The 19,873-nt window shown below is 34.7% G+C and overlaps 1 protein-coding gene across 1 annotated transcript in view; it reads right to left on the minus strand.

Annotated features, from left to right (window-relative positions):
* Window positions 1-16,373: 16,373 nt before the first annotated feature.
* Window positions 16,374-19,873, minus strand: part of LOC111624360 (nucleolysin TIAR-like) — a 240,259-nt gene continuing 236,759 nt past the window's right edge. Inside the window, exon 10 of the mRNA XM_023367189.1 lies at window positions 16,374-19,735. Coding sequence (XP_023222957.1) covers window positions 19,579-19,735 — 157 coding nt within the window. The 3' untranslated portion in view covers window positions 16,374-19,578. The remainder of the gene's footprint in view (window positions 19,736-19,873) is intronic.

A 19,873-nucleotide genomic window follows, 5' to 3' on the forward strand; every position in this document is an offset into this window, starting at 1 on the left:
TATTTTTATTTTATTTTAATTTTCTTCTTTTATTTTTTTATATTTTTTAAAATTTTANGAAGGGGGCAAGTAAAAGAAGATTGAGATAAAACAGCTGAGTGTGGCGTAAGGCATTCGGGTAGGCTGGTGTGTGGTAACATACTGGTAACGTATTAACAGAGACAGGTGCTATCTGTTAAATGTAAGCAATCACTGAAATTAGATTCTCATCTTTAGGTTAGAGCGTCTAACGACCAAACGAGGCAAGTCCCTAGAGGGGTTGGTGACTGCAGATAATTTTATATATATGTACACAAGCAGACTTAATAAGTCTCTGTAACTGTAACTGACCGGGGTAATTAGAGCTCCTAATGACTTTAGGAACCGCAATGTATTCCGGGCACAACCGTCTACTCTTCCGAAACTGCTAAAGATCGATCGATCCGATCGATCCGCTTTACTACCGCATTTTATATTCCGGTTGATGCCGACCACCATCTTTTTTTTTCCGTTTTGGTCTCCTAAGTTGTATTTGAATTCGTAATAAAAATTAAATGAGAAAGTAACTACATTCTTTGAAGAAGCTAAATAACAACCTAAGAACAGTTAGGTTAGAAGCGGAATATATCTAAAGGGAAAAAATTTCTCGCCAGAGACAAGTTGAATAAAATATTTAAGTTACTGTTTTTCAAGCGAAATTAAACTCGTATTTTCTATGGTTACCGAGGTAACGGTTTTCTCTAAATTAAAGAAAGACAAAAACACAGAAAACTATCGTTATCTAGCTCAGTATCGAACGAAATTCTTCTGGGTCTATCTATTTCTATAAAGTTAATATTGCAACCGACAGGATATATAGCCTATGTTGAGCTAAAGAGAACGGAAAGAAGATAAAACATTTTCCTTTCACTAAATTATAAAATATATATATATATATATATATATATAACTAGAAACATACAGCAACATGTATTCGACTTTTTGAATTAAAGAGGGAGGTTGAATCTTCGATAATATTAAAGTAAACGTTACGCTAGATAGTTCTTGGACAATGAAACGACTTATGCAAATCCCTGGTCGACTGTAGAAGAGAGAATAAGTATTGTCGAGTGACGGTTCCTTTTCCAGTTCCACTTACGAATTTTAACTTCTGCACAATCTAATTCCGTACAACACTATTGGTTAATAGTCAGATGGAATTTTATCTCTTCCTCTATTCGATCGTTATTAACTGAGAACCAATCAGGAAAAGGGAGAGAAAAATGTTTCCCCCTTTAAAAAAACTGTTTGCAGAACAAAACAAATAAATAAAATAAACGAAATATGTATAAAATATTATGTTTTTGGAATAGAAAAACTTGCGTCATCGTCTACTCTTTGCTCCATTAAACTCGCAGAAACACCCCCTTCTATTTTATTATTGTATTTTTTTTTTAATATAATTTTTAATGCAGATAATCTAGTCCAAGACGAATGTAATTTCATATTCTTAATGATATAAAATTTAAGCGAAATAATTATATTTATTTCCTTCTTCTTGGATAGAATTATCTCTCTCACATTTTCATCCGAGTAACATACTTTACAACAAAAATAAATGGCATCATTCGCTGGAAAAATGTTATCTAAGTTTATAGAACATATTAGATTCTCTTTATTATTATTTTTTTTCTTAATTAAAGTGGAAAATAAAGCAATTTTACACTTATACCATTATCGTGACGATAATAATAAAGAGAAGTAATAATAATTACATAAGCATAAGTTACATAGTTTACTCTCCTTCTCTTAATCTCGATAATAAATACAGTCCGTAATTAACTTTATTAAAAAAAAATCATCATCATCCTTTAAAGCGAAGTTTGATAAATGACAAGTAGAGGACTTACTAAAGTAATTATTAATTTTCGAGTAATATACATCATCTTTAAAGTATCCTTCACCCGGACGACTTGACAAGCCAGAGATGGGCATAGCAGGAAGTACTTTTATAATGATCATTAAACTTATATCGTTTAATTTGGTTATTAAAGTTAGTAGAAGAGGTTATTTTTGTCATCCAAAATAATTATAGGCACGAGTATTTGGTGTTTTATTAAGGACGTCTTGGTAAATCACTTCGGAGGAATCGAAGAAGAAGAAGAAGACGAAATTAAAGGCAATCTTTGCGTATTAATAGCATAAAAATGCGAAATTTATCCGTATCAATGGATACAAGTTTTAGAATTCTTGACGTTTTCAACACCAATATATATTTTCATTTGTCTTCGGCATACATTGCTCCGGAGCCACAATTCCCCCAATACTAACTCAGATTTCCGGATGACGCAACACCGTCTTACCAATAACCCATTTATTATCTTCTGGACGCAAGGTGATTTAGAACTGTACAAGACGCGTGGAGAGAAATGAGAAGAGATCAGTACAAAAAAGAAAAGAGAAAAAAAAAATGTGGTAGAAGGGGGCAAGTAAAAGAAGATTGAGATAAAACAGCTGAGTGTGGCGTAAGGCATTCGGGTAGGCTGGTGTGTGGTAACATACTGGTAACGTATTAACAGAGACAGGTGCTATCTGTTAAATGTAAGCAATCACTGAAATTAGATTCTCATCTTTAGGTTAGAGCGTCTAACGACCAAACGAGGCAAGTCCCTAGAGGGGTTGGTGACTGCAGATAATTTTATATATATGTACACAAGCAGACTTAATAAGTCTCTGTAACTGTAACTGACCGGGGTAATTAGAGCTCCTAATGACTTTAGGAACCGCAATGTATTCCGGGCACAACCGTCTACTCTTCCGAAACTGCTATTCTCCAACCAGATAAAGCGGAGATATGAGTCCGGTTTCCGATTTTCTGTTTTCCTAATGAGCATTCGTCATTCCTCCTCTTCGATCGAATTAACAGGTGGACCAGAGCAGACGGAAAACTGAAACTCTATCAACTAAATCCAATATGGACAATCGTTTTAAACTTTAGTCAAAACTTCCAATGCTTCTTAACAATTCTAAACCCTGGGAATTAGTTTGCTCCTATCGATTTTCTGTTCGTATCGATCATTTTAGCTTTATACAATCGATGGAACGGATTACGTCAGATATTATAAACAAGTAGTCAACTTTGATTTCAATTAAGCGAGTCAAAACGTATTATCGGTTGGGAGATACTTTAAATTTTCGTATCATGTAAATTTCTATTCAACTTGTCTCTCGAGTGAGGAGTAGAAGCTGTCTCTTTTTTTAAACTCTGTTTTCTTCGACCAAACGGCAGAAAGGATAAAAAAAATAAAGGAGGAAAGGAGAGAATTAATTAGGGCGTTTCAGGGCCAAGTGGCTCTCTCTCTCTCTCTCTACTAGAGCCAAAGGTAATTATATTGATTTTCTACCCTCTGTATTGTTGACGTTTCGAAACGATGCAAAGAATAGACATTGTAGACACCGAAGGGATTAAAGAAACGATATTTTTGCTTATTTAAATAGCGAACGGTGACTACTGTTTTACGTCACACATCGACGAGTTACGCCATCCATATTCAGAAACTACGTGCGAACAAAGGAGACATTTTTACGACCATACGGGAGCACACGAGGAGGAGAAAACATCCGCGATCGTTCGGGATCACGCGAAACAAAGAGAAATTATGTATAATATTTTAATGTGCCAAGGATCGAAGAAAACTCTAACCGAACTTCTCTCGAATCTTTGCATAAAAATCCCAATAAATTACGTTTCCTAGACGAAAATATTTCAGTTTCTTTTTTTATTATGAGGTGTAGTTATAGCAACAATTACAAGTAATCAACAGGGTTTGGGATAATAGGAAGAGGCGCACCTGGTTTTTCCCAAATCACAAATCTCTTCGACATATCCGATGATCAAGATGCACGACATCAAATTTAACCCCACCAACCGATACTTCTCTTGTCTTTCCTTTGATATGATTGTCGATAATTCTGTTCCGAAAATTGATGTGGAGTATTTCGGGAAACACCCAGTGTTTGCGAAAGATAGATGGCCTTCAATCACATCTCATCTGTTGGGAATGATAGAGCGGGGATAAGCAAATTATCACGTGTTCAACAATCTCTCACGTCCGATTAAATGTCTTTTTCGATATAAAATATATTAGAGAAGAATCTTCCTCGTCCTGAATTAATTTACTTTTACTTATTATTTTTTTTTTAATTGTAAATTTTTTCTATTGAAAAAATATATATACATGTATACATGTATTAGGCGATATAGCAGCGGAGTTTTCGAGCGTGGGTCATCAATAATTTCGAGTTATTTAAATATAGGAAATTAAATATGTTTTTATGGAAGAGATTTATAATTAAAAACGGGAAAAGAAGATGCAGAGCGGAGTTGAGGGAAATGAATTTTGTGAAAAAGGTAATTGTTAGAATTAAATAGTGAAAGAAAAGAAGAGAACTTATAACCAGACATTGTCCTTTCATCTTTATTGCAAACACCAGGAGGTGTTAAACAGTGTTAATTGATTAACGATTTACACTAAAAGAGACGCTAATTAATTACTGTGCTAATGAGATTTCAGCACGAGATGTAGTCGATAGCTATCAACCCTGTTGTTTCTTGGTTAATTTCCGTTTACTGTACTTCTTTGATGCTCTTTTGTGGGTTTCTTTCAACAGATACTTGTTGTTATCCTTGCAGATCTTAAAATCATCCGAAGACCAACAAAAGGAAGATCCAAAGCTTTCCAACCGACAAAACTTTGCATAGTTTATAAAGATTCGAATTAAAATACGTTAAGAAAACAGTTTTTTTATCCGTCTAAATAGAAACTCGAAAGAGAAAACCGAAAGTTTGACGCACCCGAGTAAGAAAAGTAGAGAATTGATCCATAACGCTATCAGATATTGGAAAGAGAACAACGATATTTGCATGAATATTCCATTTCCTCCACGCCAATCCATAACATAAAATAAATTTAACAAAATGACGACAAGCGCATTAACTTTGATCGAATAAGTTTTTGGGACAATATTAGGATCTAGTGGAGATGTCTAATCATAAATATAATCATCCAAAAATCTTTCAAGAATTGTTCTCTTAGACTTATGACAAAGTAATCTTAGAGATGTCCAATTGTCGAAAGTTGTGCCGCATGGTCGACCATGGATAACCATAAGAGTGCCAACATGAAAAGTTAATTTCTCCTTCGTGAGCCATAGCTCGATGGATCTTTTCTTTTATATTACATAACTTACACTCAATCAAACGAGATTCCAATTTTTCAATGCGTAAATAAAACTAAATCCCGTTTTTAAACTGGACAGAAACCGAAACATATAATTAAACAATCGATCTCTTTACTCTTAAATCTTCCCAGTTTTAGGATTAGAGACCAGTTAATTAGCAAGGATTTCTAAGATACTTTTTATATCTTGAAAAATCCGTCGGGAAGCATTTAAAAAAATAAAAAAGAAGAAGAAGAATTCAAAGTAAAGCATGTCGCAGAAGGAGAAGAGGAACGTTCGAATGTAAATAACTCCGACATAAATACTAATAAAACGTGTCCCAATAAGCTAACTCGAAACTAGTTTAATCACTTTACTTCCTTTCTTATCACGCTTAAAGGAGAAGAGAAAGAACTATTCTAATCCCAGGTCCGAAAATTTTCTCGTTATTTAAATGACTATCAGAGAAAGAGAGAACGGATCGAGATAAAAAGGAAAAAGTATCTTGATCCACTTTGCAGTTTTAAACAATGGAGGTCGCTTAAGTAAATCTCCGGGACCTTCGCTAAAACAATCACGAAGAAAGAGGAAAGTTTTTGAGTACCTGTTCAATATTCCAGTCCGTATTTTTCCCTTTCTTCCTTCCCCCCTATATCGTCCACCTGAAAGTTTAAAGCTTAAGTCTGGCCATTAACGTGCTTTGCCTATTGTCCCGAGTTGACATTGAAGTAATTCATCAGCACAATAAAGAGACGCCATTAAATCATTGTCGTCTGCTTTCGAAGCTGCCTTTCTCACATATTTCTCAGACTGGCTTAAGTAGCTTGTTCTTTAAGAATCTTTTCCGCTCCATTCATATGATAATCATTACCGGTCGGCATTTGGATGCACCTGAGGATGCAAACGTTTGCCCGTAAGGTGCATAATCATTTGCACCAAATTCTCTCCCCCTTATTTCCGACTAACCAACGCCGCACCCACCCCAACTTCTTTGTTTATTTTATTATTAAAGCCAAATATGGCGAATGGTATACGTTAAAAAAAAAATGGTCCAGATGGTACCCCTCCGAGACACAAAAGAATTTGGAGCACAGAAAACTGAGGTCGTGCCTACTTCTTAGAAGATAATCCTCTTTCCTTTTTAGAATTAATGTACTTTTTATTACCGGATATATTGATAATGAACGTTCTCTCGGATGAGAGACTATCCCGTTTGATGTCCAGATCTAAAGAATATATTTTAATATCTTATTCCGTTGTAAACTTTTGTCTAAAAGAGAAGTCACTCCATCGATCCGCCCGATAATCGAAGGATAATCGATGCTAAATACGCAGAAATTACTCGTCAAGTATCACTCGAGTAGCTCCTAGTTTAATGAAAGTGGGAACGAATTGAGTAATTTATTGATTGCATGGATGAGATTTGTCTAAGGCGAAGATAATTAGAAAATACTTTCTTAAATATACATTTGTTGATAAGAATTGCCTCCAATGTATTCAATTCAGCATATTCAAAATGCAAGATGTCCTCTTGGTTTGCCAACTGGAGTCTCAAACTCTAGCAACACGTAAAAGTAAAAAGAGTAATCCAAGATGGCTCCGGGAATCTTTGAAAATTATTCCCAACGAATTTATTATAAAATAATCCTTAAGAGGGAAAATAATTTCCACTAAGCCATAGAAGTTTGACTGGATGCAAAGAGAAATTCGTCAGTGGCAGAGCTTACTCAACACCGGTTTAGAAGAAGAGAGGCAGACGGAGGAATATTTTAACTCTCATATTTAAGAGGTTGGAGAGTCTGCAAAAACAAGTGGCCAACTTTTAATCACTTTTTCGGAGAGTTATTCCACCATTCCGAACCTATTACGGGGACAGGAAGGAGACAAAGCGCCGAAGAAATTCCATTTGGCCAAATGGTGCGAGAGGGGTGGAAGGCGAATGGCCTCTTTCAGTCGATTCCGTTGGGGGGCGAGCGCGTGGAAGTCGAGCGATTAAGGCCAATCGATGCTCAGGTACACACACATCTCCGCCTTATTTATTCCCCTTTGTTTTTTTCCTCGCTAAAAATCACTTCCGTGACTTACGGCGCTTTTTAAGTGGTCGATGGGCCGCCACCTCGCCAACGGCCGTGGGAAAGCGCCACCTGTCGGCTCTCGCTCATAAATCGTGTTTTGGCGCGACGCGAGCTGGGATCGGCGCGGATGGCGCTACCTACCATTAATTACCATCGCTACCGGAAAACGACGGCAGCGTGAGAAATGGACGGCGTCCGCCATTTTTTATCTTTCTTGACTCCGCTAATGTCCAAATAACTCCCAAACTTCCCAATATAATTCCGTCCACCCCTGGCTCCGACGATTTCCGTCTTCCAGGGGGGGTCACAGATAGCACGGAACAACGACAATTCCCGAGAATTTCCCATGGTGTTCTACGTGACTCGAAAAACAAAAGAAAACTTCCACTTAATAAATAAGTCTACTGTGTAACATTTGTTTTAAAAAACTTAACTCTTACTCCATCTTGGCCGCCGTCGACACGCCTTCACTTTTAATTCCACGCTTTAAACTCGCCATCATACCAAAGTGTCCCAATTCCAGGCCAGCCTCTTACAAAACTCGTCTCGCAGCGCCGTAACGTCACCTAGCGGCCATAAACCTAAACGTACCGAAATTGATAAGTCTTAACCTCGAATTTAGACCCGATTAAGTGGAAAGAAAACGAATTAAAATATAATTTAAGAGCCGGAAAACCTAGGAAACGTCGATGGGACGTGGACGAAACTCGAATTTTACAATATATTTTTTTATGTCCTTGCGAAGAAGTGATGGGAATGAACGACTTTTTATGTTGTCGGAAATATCATTCGGTCTTTTTTTTTTTTCTTCTTCTCCCCCTTCTTCTTTTCCTTCCTGTCTCTTCGTAAAACGTGATGTAAATGTTTTGTTTCGAGAAAAATCCAACATTTCTTTCTTCCAGATCGAAATGAAATACGACCGACCGTTATACGCAGATGTGACCCGCTCCACTTAAAAAGTCACAAATTCGTGAAGTAATGTTATTTCTTCTTCCTTTTATATATATTCTTCTTCCGGAATTATAAAGCAAGAAAAACACGCAGAGGATATTTAATAACCCACTCTTTAAACAGAACAAAAACTTCCTCTCTTACCAACTGTAAAGAGAAATTTTGAATATTCGACGCCGCCATTAACGTGACGACGTCACCGGTCGAAAAGTGACGTGGACTGAAGAGAGGAAAAGAGAGAGAGAGAGAAAAAAAAAGACATTTAGGGGGTATACACATTTGGAATTTATCAAATGCACTTTATGCATTTTACCAAAATAGCTTTTCTGCTCTATCGCATTCGACCTCGGCGCCGTGTATTAATATTTAAACAATGAAACGGAGAATAACGTCCCCGCATTAATTCTACTCTTTTAAATGGACACGGGGTTGGCCAAATAAATAATCGAGTCGCGTGCGACTTTTCTCTATTTTCACTGCGTTTTTTTTTTTTTTTTTTATTATTGTTTTACTTAGCTATGGGCTAAAGAATGAGAGAGTCGGTGCTGAGGGTTCGGTTTCGAAAACACGGCGCCATTGTTTCCTTTCGCGTAATCTACAATAAGGAAGATAACAATAAGTAGAAATTTCTCTCTCTCTCTCTCTTTCTCCCCCTTCTCTTCTTCTTCTTCTTTTTTTAATTCGGGATCATAATTGCCTACTTTAAGCGCCCGGCTACACTTTCTATCCAGTTGTTTGAGAAACATTTATTCACTTACACAGAATCGGGCGATTAAACCAGGTTTCTTTTTTTTCCCTTTTTGTTCCCCGAGCGAGGTGTCTTCGCTTCTTTTTTCCCCTTCGGTCAAATCCCTGCAGCTTTGATCACTGAATACTAACGAGATCTCGTCCATCGGCGAGAAACAGTGAGATCGACAAAAGAACGATAGCGGTTGAGAATAAAAAAAAGAGCGCCTCAGACGGCGGAAAAGAGAAATAATAGCAAAACGGGCACAAAGGGTAATTTCGTGTCGTCTACCGAATTTTCCCTAATCGAAACCAGTTTAAAGGGAGGCTTATCGACTAATCGGAATAATTAATATTAAGTCGAGTCTTTTTTTTTTTTTAATTTGGAAGTGTGTAAACGTCGGCGTGTGACGTGTTGGAGCGCGCATCCGGTACCGGAAAACATCGTTTAGAGAAAGTGAAAAGAAGTATAAGGCCGAGTGTCTCTCTCTCTCTGTGTGTAAGATAACGAGACGTAGTACTTCTAGGGAAGGAGCCCATTGTTTTGTTTGGCTATCTTTCCTCTGTCTCCCCCGTTTCCTGCAAAGAAATGATGTTGAATTTTTAATGACTGCATTTAAACGTTGATGACACCAGTGGAAATTTACATCGGCAGCGTCTGTGTCGTTAAATATCTCTCTATTCTCATGTTAACTACGTCAGCCACTCGCCCGTAATTTGGCCTCTTTCCTCTTCTTTATTTTTCTCGATTTTCTGCTCGTTTTCTTACGGAAGTTACGGTGATGCTTAAGTGGATATTAACAGCGAGAAGTTGTCCGGATGGCCCGGGCTAATAGCGACACATCCACTATTTCATTACGTTCTTCTCTTCTTCTTCTTCTTCTTCTTCTTCTCCCTTCTCCTCTTCTTTTTCCTCCCCCCTACTTTATGCATAAATTGCAGTCGTGCAAAATCACAATCTTCATTAATGCTTTGCCTTCTCGCTAATTAAATAATTCGATTTGTTTAATTATTTTCTTGGCTACGTCATTGAAAACATGCCCACTTAATTGATATTGCGCCGTCCGTCTGGCTCGAATATTAATTGCGGATTTACTGGACCAATAAAGATTTGTGAGCTGTAAACAAGAGTCGTATAGGATGCAATTAGCAAAATCCGCCAATTGGCGCAATAATTCTCTTCACGACTTATTATGCAATATTTGGATTTTCCTTCGTTAATATAACCATTTATGGCATTCTCTATCCTTTTTTTTTCCTTTCTTTTCTCTCCCCCCCCGCGCTCCAAAATTCTAAATCCGATCCGTTATACTTAAATCACAAACTGCAATCCTGATTAAACTTCAAATCCAATTTTCTCATAAATTCGCCCAATTCCCCCGTCGTTCATTATAAATTTCGCCGAACTAAACAGAGTAAAATCCCATTTGTACATTTTATCGCATTGTTTTTTCATTGTTTATCGGAGGAATATTTAAAAAATTTATTTATTTTTTTTTTGTAAATGATAAGTCCGAGACGTGACAATTTTTTTATCGGTGCGCCTTTTTTCCCCCTCTCTTTTTTAACGTAGATTTACATATATTTTTATCAAGGAAGCTGTCTAAATCGTATACTGAATATTGATTTTGCATAAGACAATAAAATATTATTATTATTTATCGATATAAAAAAAAACGCTCTCTAATTTAAACGGTGATAATTTATGGCCATAGAAAAAAAACTTCCAATTGTTTTAAACGTTCGTTTTAATAGAATTTTTAATTACTAAAATTAATTTCAGTTTTATTACTTATTTTCTGTATGTTTTTTCCTTAATATTTTTAAGCGATTATCCGGGAAAAGCGTAAAAATTTCGTAATTCATACGTACGCTTCTATTAAGTGATTCATTAATTTCATAAGCATAATAATCTTCGTAAGTGCAATATAATGCCGTAATAATTTTAATAATACTTCGCACGATAAATTATTTTGCTGTTATTTGATTGATCAAGGCACAACACACGTTCATGCCAGCGCTTAATACTTTTTTTTTTTTTTATGGATTTAAAAATAGTGAACACACTTTATAACACGGAACTGTATTAAGAGTAACGATATTTTTTTTTGGCAAAATTTTGCATAATTTAAATCGAAAACACGTAAAAACTCCTATTAATCGATATACTTTAATACAGAGGCGTATCTATGGAGTACTTATAGTGCCGAGCACCTCCTTGATACCGAAGCACAATGGCGCATGAGGCCCAGACAAGTTTGAATTAGGGGCCCCCCGTGTATAATGTTGACTTCCGACATTTTTCTTCGAAGAAATATCTTATAAAAGATTGGTTTGGGACTCTCCGTTGGTGGGGCCCCAGGCAAGTATTCTTTGTGCCTGTAGGATAACGCAATCAGTTTTGTTACTTTAAATATAATGAGGCATATAGCACAACTTCAATTAACGTAATTCTAAGATAATTGAATGACATCCTTTGTAAAACTATACGGGGCACGTGCTTTGGCACCCGTATCTGCCTCGAGCAGCAACCCTATTCTCAAAATTCCGGACAATCCACCGCATTAAACGTAATTTATTAATTGTTTATTTTACACAAGTCTGTGTTATTTTGGCCAGAAATAAATAAGATGCAGATTAAAACGTATAAATTACTGTACGATGTATGTAAGCGTGTCTTCAGATGGAGTTAAATTCTGTAAAATTTACATTTAAAATCCCGTATAAATATCGTTTATTAGTTGATAATAAAAATTTGATCGACATAGGAATATTTTAAAACGAATTTCCTTTTATTTAAAGACTAATCCGGCGCCAGTTCGGACCTTCTCCGCCGCTTAAGGAAGAGTCACGCTACAACGTCGCCCTCTGGAGGCGTGATACGACAACATTTCTCGTTCCCCCCGGTGTCCCAAATATATTTAAGTCGCTAGTTTGGGGGGTGGACTTCCTTTTCGGGCACAGTTGGCCGGACAATAGCGTACTCCGATATTGTATTTTCGTCACCGTTTGTTGGATGCTCGAACGGTTAGGAGAAAAGAGTGGGATGACTCGGACCAAAAGATAAATGCTAAACGAATGGAGTGGAAGAATGTCTTTTTTCGCTCTGCGGGTTTTACAACATGACTTGTTTGTAATAAGATCTTTTCTCTACACTAGGATCTTCCTTCTGCGTTTGGTGCCACCAGAAACTCGCTCCATCTTTTTCTATAGATAATTAATTAAAATCGAGCTTGGAAAAATACATCCAGACGTCATCACCGAAACGTCACAGAAGAATCGGTGTTACCAGATGGAAAAAAAGTACAAAAGCGCGAGCGGGCGACGGATGCCTTCCGAAAGTTGTCACCTTGGAGATGATTTTCCTGTCAGGGGACACCTGAAAGCGGGGTGAGAGGACCCATTCCGCTCCTTATCCCCCCACTAAGCCGAACATCCGAAAATTATGAGGCCCTATCCATCTCGTATAGTATCCCGTTGAAAAGCGGAACGCTCATCAATCAAATTTGGACGGAAGGGCAAACTGCAGCCTGGTCTCGACATAGCGATACTTGGGCTTGGGACGGTGCCAGCTTGGTGCATTTCGGAGTCTTTCAAAGCCGGGCTCGCGCTCTTAGATCTTACTTAAGGAAAACAAGGAAGAAGAAGAAGAGACGGGGTTGAACGCTTGCCAGCAAGAAGGGTCATTGAAATGCTGCGCTCTTCTAAACAATGAAAACGTCGGAAAGAAACACCCGACGACCGAGAAACGTGGGTGCAATTTTCGACTAGAAAAAAAGAAAAAATGTGGAGGGGGTGGAAAGAAGCGTAGTCTGATTGCTTTTCCGCATTCTTCCCGATCGAACGTTTTTTTTTTCCACAAACCGGTATTATCGGCTATATCTGAAAACAGCTATGCTTGCTCCTATCCATCACCGGGACCGAAAAGTCCGATTTCGTTCTATTCTTACCCAGACAGACCTTAAACTCGTATATCGTTTCTGTTCGACATTTTTCTTCATTTGTGGGTTTGAACACTAGCTATTTGCCGAGTCGTCGATAATAGAAGCGATATACTTCAACCGGTGAATCGCGACCCCCTACCAAGTAACAAACTTTATTATTCGGTAGTAGAGGAGTGGATAAACTTCCCTAACGATTTTTTCCACATTTCATTTGTTCCTACCAATAAATTCGTCTTAAATTTTTGACATTAATAAGGTCTTTTATGCAAAAATACTTCGCGTGACACACGAAACAATGTAAAATAAAACTCGAAGGCTTTGAAATTGCCATAAATAATTTAAAATTTTTGTATAAAGTTTTAAAGACGTAAAGGTACAAATTTAAAATTTCACACGAGAAGTTCTGTAGATGCGAATTGGAAAATGAGTAACATTAAACGAGGGAAAAAAATATGAAGTTTAAAGTCTTTTTTTTTCCCCAGTCGAAAGAGTGATTTTTTGCCGTAATTTCCCTAAATTAGGCTCTTTTCTCGCCCCTCAATAACAATAAAAATTCCGATCAAATTTGCCAAATTGCAGATGCATATCATTTTGATTGCATAGTTGTAACTCGATGATTATCATCTCCCGTGCCAATGATGTAGACTAAATTATGTTACGAATATTCACACTAGAATTCGATTAATGCACGTTCAAATTATTTAACAAACGAATCAAACTGTATAAAAAATATATATATATATATATAAGCCCAAGAATATAATTAAAACGTGCATAAAGGATGGAGAGAAATCTTCTGAAAATAATTGTTTATATGCGCCGATGATTTTGTACCTTGGACATTTCTAAATTATCGAAATTCCTCTATAAATTACTAATGACAACATTCATCATTCTCGTAATTACGGTTCTTTATTGTAATTTTTAATGAGACACACTTACAATCGCGTAATGTGAAAACTAAATTTATAATGGTTTCTCGTTTTTAATTCCTCAATAAATACATTTCGAGTGTTGTAACCGAGTTAAAAATTCAATGTTAAACACCATAACTTATTTAATTTCGAATTAAAATCCTATCTAAATACATCTCTTAATATTTTAATAATTAATATATGCAATTATATAAACTTGAGATAGGAAATTCTCATCTTGGCTCTGGAAGATCTCATCTTTTGTCGGATGAACTTTTAAACTTTTCAGTCATTATCGTATCGATTCATTATTTTATGTCTGCTTATATTTTTGACCCTTTCGTATAGATTTTATACGTAAAAAATTCATTTCTGTCTTTATATTAATTGATAAAAATCATGTAAAATATTATTATTTTATAAAAAAAAAAAAAAGAAAATTAACCAAAGTTTAAGTTTGTAAACTTCTTTTGTATTGTTGTAACTATTTTTAGCTCGTTTTTTAGTAGAGGGAGGTCATCTCTTGCTCGTTCGAGCATCACCATATTTAATCTTGCAATAAAATAAATAAATCAGGAGCAACCTCCAATAATAGAAGCCAAAATAATTCTGATTTTTTTTTTTCACATTAATTACGCCAATATTTTTTTTCTTCTCAATTTATTAAATTATTTAAAATATTTAACGGTTTTTAATTATGTCACTTGAATTTTACGTTAATTTACTTGATTTAAAGGGGAAAAAAATGTCTTATTTTAACGCATTTCAATAAGTTACGAATGAAAATTAAATTGATATTTTATAAACTCGAAGTTAAATCTTTCGACTTTGAATCTAAAAACGTAAAAAAAAAAAAATGTCGAAAAATCTTTCGATTTTCCAGAAAATCATTTTAAAATCTAAAGGCGTAACGTACAGAATTTTAAAACACGACCCGATCTGCAGGTGTTTTAACGCTTTCAATCTCAAAAAATTTTTTTTTTTTTTTTATTTTGAAGGATTTTTCTAATAATTTTTAAAATAAAAAATATATATATAAACCGAAGCACAAAATTAAAAAAAAAAATATGGCTTCTATAAAAAACATTTTAAAGCAATGATCTGTTATAGATTAACTTTCCATTCAGTTTAGACGAATAATAACTGTCAAAGTGACTTATTGTCAGTCGTGTGTGTGTGTATGTCTGTCTGTTAAAAAGTTAGAAAAATACGACTAATTTGTTCGAATAATTAATATATAAGAAACTATTCAAATACTTAATGGAATGAGGATAAAAGTGTATTCATTCTTTAATTTTAATGATATATTCTTCTTGTTTTTTTTTATTTATTAAAAATTATGATGACAAAATTATAAATTATCTCATTTTTTATTAAGTTGACATCCGATTTAAAGTACAGTAAATGCCGCTGACTTATTACAAAACTGGGTAATTTTTTCCGGTTTTTAATTTGATTTTTTTTTTGTAATATTAATTATAAAGTTAAACTTTCCGGATAATAATCGTATTTAATAATAAGAAAGTTAACTTTAGACAATTATTTCTATTTTTAATCTTAATACTTTGCAATTTTTCCGTACGGGAATCGAATCTGGACTCTACCGCCGGAAGTTTCTCGCTCGTACATTACCGTGTAAAATGAAGGAATTACAGATGTTTTATTATAATAAAAAACGCATTAAATGAGTTAAATTTATTGTTAATATATTCATATTTGTGTAAATAACGTATGAGATCATACAAAAAAAAAATCATTTAAAGAATAAAAGTTGGAGTTAAAATTTACCGATTTGTATCGTAATTCGGAGATAAAATTATGCATTTTTTTAAAGAATTTTTACTTTGTTTGTTTCTTTCTTTTCATTAATTACAGCGATTATTTTAGTTTTATTATTATATATTAAACACTAGAAGAATGCTTCAAGTAATACTTGATCATACGTTCGATTTTCAAAACTCGCTCGCATTAATTAGATTACTTATTCATTTCGATTTATAATTTTAAAAATAAAATTCATTCCAATGCTTTAATTATTTAGAAAATTTCACTATTTAATCTGAATTTATGTTAATTTAAGTAGAGATGCGCGCTTCCTAATTGTTATCCCGTTAGGATACGCCTATTAAAAGTTAAATTCGAGTAGAAATCTTGGACTTTAAAAGCTCCGGAAGTAAAGAAAAGAAAAAAAAAAAAAAAAACTATTGTTAAAGTTTCCTATTTAAATTTAAATAGACTCTACAGTTTAATTTTTCCTTTCGTTTTGACAGCAAAGGTATGCGAATTCACTGATAATGTTTTTTTCCGCGCCAACAGTTGCTACACTTTCCTTTGTATGACGGGTTTTCTTCTAGATTTTTATTTATCGAACATTACTTTACGTTTTACAAATAACTAACCTCTCAAGCATTTCTGTTCGTCGGTGGTCGTGCTACATTAGATACTCGATTAACCGTAATACTCGTGTTAGGGTGGAAAACATTTGTTAATTTATTTCACTCGTATCGATTACCTGTGCGTGTGAATATTTATATAACTTATATAAGGCTATATATATAAAGAAAGAAAGGACACCACAAGAAAGAAAACATACAAATTCTCCACTTTTTATTTTCTCTGCTATTTTTATACCTCCACAACTTTAATTCCACATGTCCGGTGTTCTTAAGTTTGGAGGAAGTGGGATTCAACATAAATAACAGTTTCCTCTTTTTTTTTTATTTCACACATCATCAGTTTATCATTTCTTCATCTAAACACTATAACCCAACAGATGGGGGAAATAAATAGGCCAGTACTAGGTTAAGACATCAAACACACCAGAACAATTCCTAGTACTGCACCTCTGAGCTGTTCCCTCCAAACAACTGTATATACTTACAGTGTACTTCAAACAAACGCGAATATTACAGAAATAATACTTTGTCATTGAACAAAAACGAGGGGATGAGGGAAATTACGTACCTAAAATGCACGAGGCCTTCTAATTGTATTATTATTATTATTTTTTTTTTCTCTCGACTAAACAACGAATTCGGTTTAACTCGTATTTTTAATCACTTCTAACGCTTATAGAAAACGAAACTGAAAACAAACCCAGGCAGCCATTAATATATTTCGTTTGTTTTGTTTTTTTTTTTGTAAATACGATAAAAAGGTGGCCTGTTATGTACACTGCCTAACTATTTTGTTTTTTTTTTAATACATATCCCAACTCCGACTCGATAAGGGGAGAGGGAAATTGGGGTAAGGGATGGACAGGAGAATAACTTCCGTTTCAGCGTCCTTATTTACTTTTTTTTTTTTTTTTTAAATAACTTCTAGTGATGATGAGCTACGTAATTATCTAAGTGTCTACGTTACTAGATTACGTTCCGTCGTGGGTCGGCTCCGTGAGCCCAAAACTTGAGGACGACGATTTATTACAAGAAAAAGTGAACTACTTTCCTACGGCAAAAGCGCCTGTCCGCTTACAATCGGGAGGAGAGAGGAGAATGGGGAGATGGGAATTTCCTTATATATATATATATATTTTTTTTTTATTTATTTACTTGGATAAAGGTAGCCCGAATATGTAGACAGAGCAGAACGCTTAATTTTTTTGTCTGTTTTTGTTTATTTTTTAAACAAAGACAGCAGCCGATGTTGTGAGAGAGTGTTATAATTTCTTTTGCATCACCGAAGGAGAAACTGTTATCTCGTCTCATCGACTCTGAACGGTTCTTAAGAGAAAAAAATTGTCACAGCTTATCTTATATTCTACATTTTTTTTTTCTAATCTACGAGAACCTAGCAAAATCTACGAGGTTTTTTTTTTTTTTTAAACGAATTCGCTCACTTCCTACGGTTGGCTTAAATTTTACGATAACCTGTGTGAAGTTACCGCCGTTTGAATAATGAAAACACCTTTTTTTTTTGGCAGAACAGGAAAGATCCACCCATTCTAAATGGACAAAAAGTCTACATATCCGTTCACTTTTTTTTAAATTTTTTGTACACCAGGTTTATCTACTATAAGTCTTCTACGTCAATTTTCGGGACTTGGCATATTTGCGACTTTATATCTGTTTCTCTTTCAGATGTGGCAACTGAATACAGGTCGAGCACAATCCAGTATGAAAATATCCGCTTATATTTGTTTATTTGTTTTTTTTTTCTTTATTAACAACTGACCACTAATTCCAAAGGGTCGTAAAAGTCTGCTGAGGAATATATTTAAAAGTAATTACGTAAGCTTTTTTACAAATAAAGCTTTTGAACGTTTTTAAATATTTGTTTTTTCCCTTTTCAAAAATATCTGGAAGCAACTGATATTAACGGTGAAGCGCTAAAAAACAATATAAAATTTGTATTCTTTTTATATTGTCGTTATGAAAAAAGGCAATATATATATAATTTTTTTTTTTTTTTTATATATCTTAAATCTCCCGATGATCTCTCTCTCTCTACATATTTATTTACTTATTTTTATTTATTTCTTTTTTTTTCCAGTATAATGGAAGCAAGGTTCGAAAATAGGACTCTAATTTCTTTATCTAAATTCCAAAAAAAGGGACAAAAATGGAGATTGTAACGGACACTGTACATGTTGAAGCGGGGGGGAGTAATCTTTTATATCCATTTCCCTCTTTATTTGCTGCTTGGAAGCCTATTAAAGGCTGGGTGTCTCCATCAGGAAGTTACAGCATATAGAACAGGTGCTTGGAGACAAAGATGTGCAGACAACAAAACGAATGCAACAAGCGGGGATCAATCGACCAACACGGGACAATACGTTATTTTTCATTATAACACGGTACAGAATATAACATTGCAGGATTTTATTATTATTATTTTTTTTTCTTTGCCTTTAATATTACTACTCTTTAAACGGTGGCAAGAGGGACGTTAAGCCACCCGCAGGTTTCCTTTTTTTTTTCGGGAGGATAAACTATATATTTATATATATATGTGTGTGTGTACATATATATATATACACATATATATTTATATATATATATATATATATATATATATACTGCGTGCGAATTGAAATCTGACTCTCATACACGCGGGTCTGATCGAAAAACAAGTGATCTGAGAGATTGTTTTGTCCAATTCACAACCACAATCCAGCAACCAAACAGTCAGTTCCTACAGATAAATACGAACTATCTCAATTGTTTTTTTTTCTTTGTTTTCTACAACAGTTTACAAATGCAGGACGCGAGATTAATATTATTATTATTTTCTGTTTTCCTATGCTCCCCTTCCGCCCATTTAACATACAGACAGACATTCGCGTATCCATCGTAGTCTGTTCGTATATTCGGACGCGTAAATACGACTTGTAATTTTATTTATTTAGAGTTTTTTTTTCTTTCTAACTTTCCTTCGTTTTCCGTTCAACAGCAAAGCATTAGGGCGACGGAAATTTGGACGATGAACAGACACAGCTAATCGGAACAGAGGTACTAAACACAAGAGGTGCTATAGTAAGATTACTTAATATATATATATATATCATATATATATCTTATATATATGTGTATATATATATTTATATGTTTTTATATGTGTATATATATATATACACATATATATATATTTGCTTGTATGTATATATGGATGTATATATATATGTTTATATGTATCCGTAGACAAATCGCTTAGGAGCCCAAATGCCCATTGTTCAACTTTTTCCAATAATTTTTTTAATATATATATATATATTTTTTGGTGGGATCCTATGATGAGTCGTTATTAACTAAGTTTTTTTTCGGGGGTGCAAATGTATCGACCTGGCTTCAGTTACTGAGCCTGATACTGCTGCATAGGATAGGTACCTATCATTCCTGGTTGTTGAAGACCTTGACCCATGGGATTCTGTGCTGCGGCTGCTGCTGCTGCTGCTGCTGCCATTTGAGGTTGACCAGGAATACCTTGCCATGCCATCTGCATTCCCATTCTGCCAATAAAAAAAAAACACAGAGAAATATTTAAAATTATGGAAGCAAACAAACCAATTTTTATACAGTAAAAATTCATAAATGAAAATAGAAATTTTATATATAAAATTAATAGAATTCAATTAGCTAAATGAAAA

This window comes from Centruroides sculpturatus, unplaced genomic scaffold (genome assembly GCF_000671375.1).
Source record: "Centruroides sculpturatus isolate CEXI.00-Female unplaced genomic scaffold, Cexi_2.0 scaffold9, whole genome shotgun sequence".
Lineage (NCBI taxonomy): Eukaryota > Metazoa > Arthropoda > Arachnida > Scorpiones > Buthidae > Centruroides > Centruroides sculpturatus.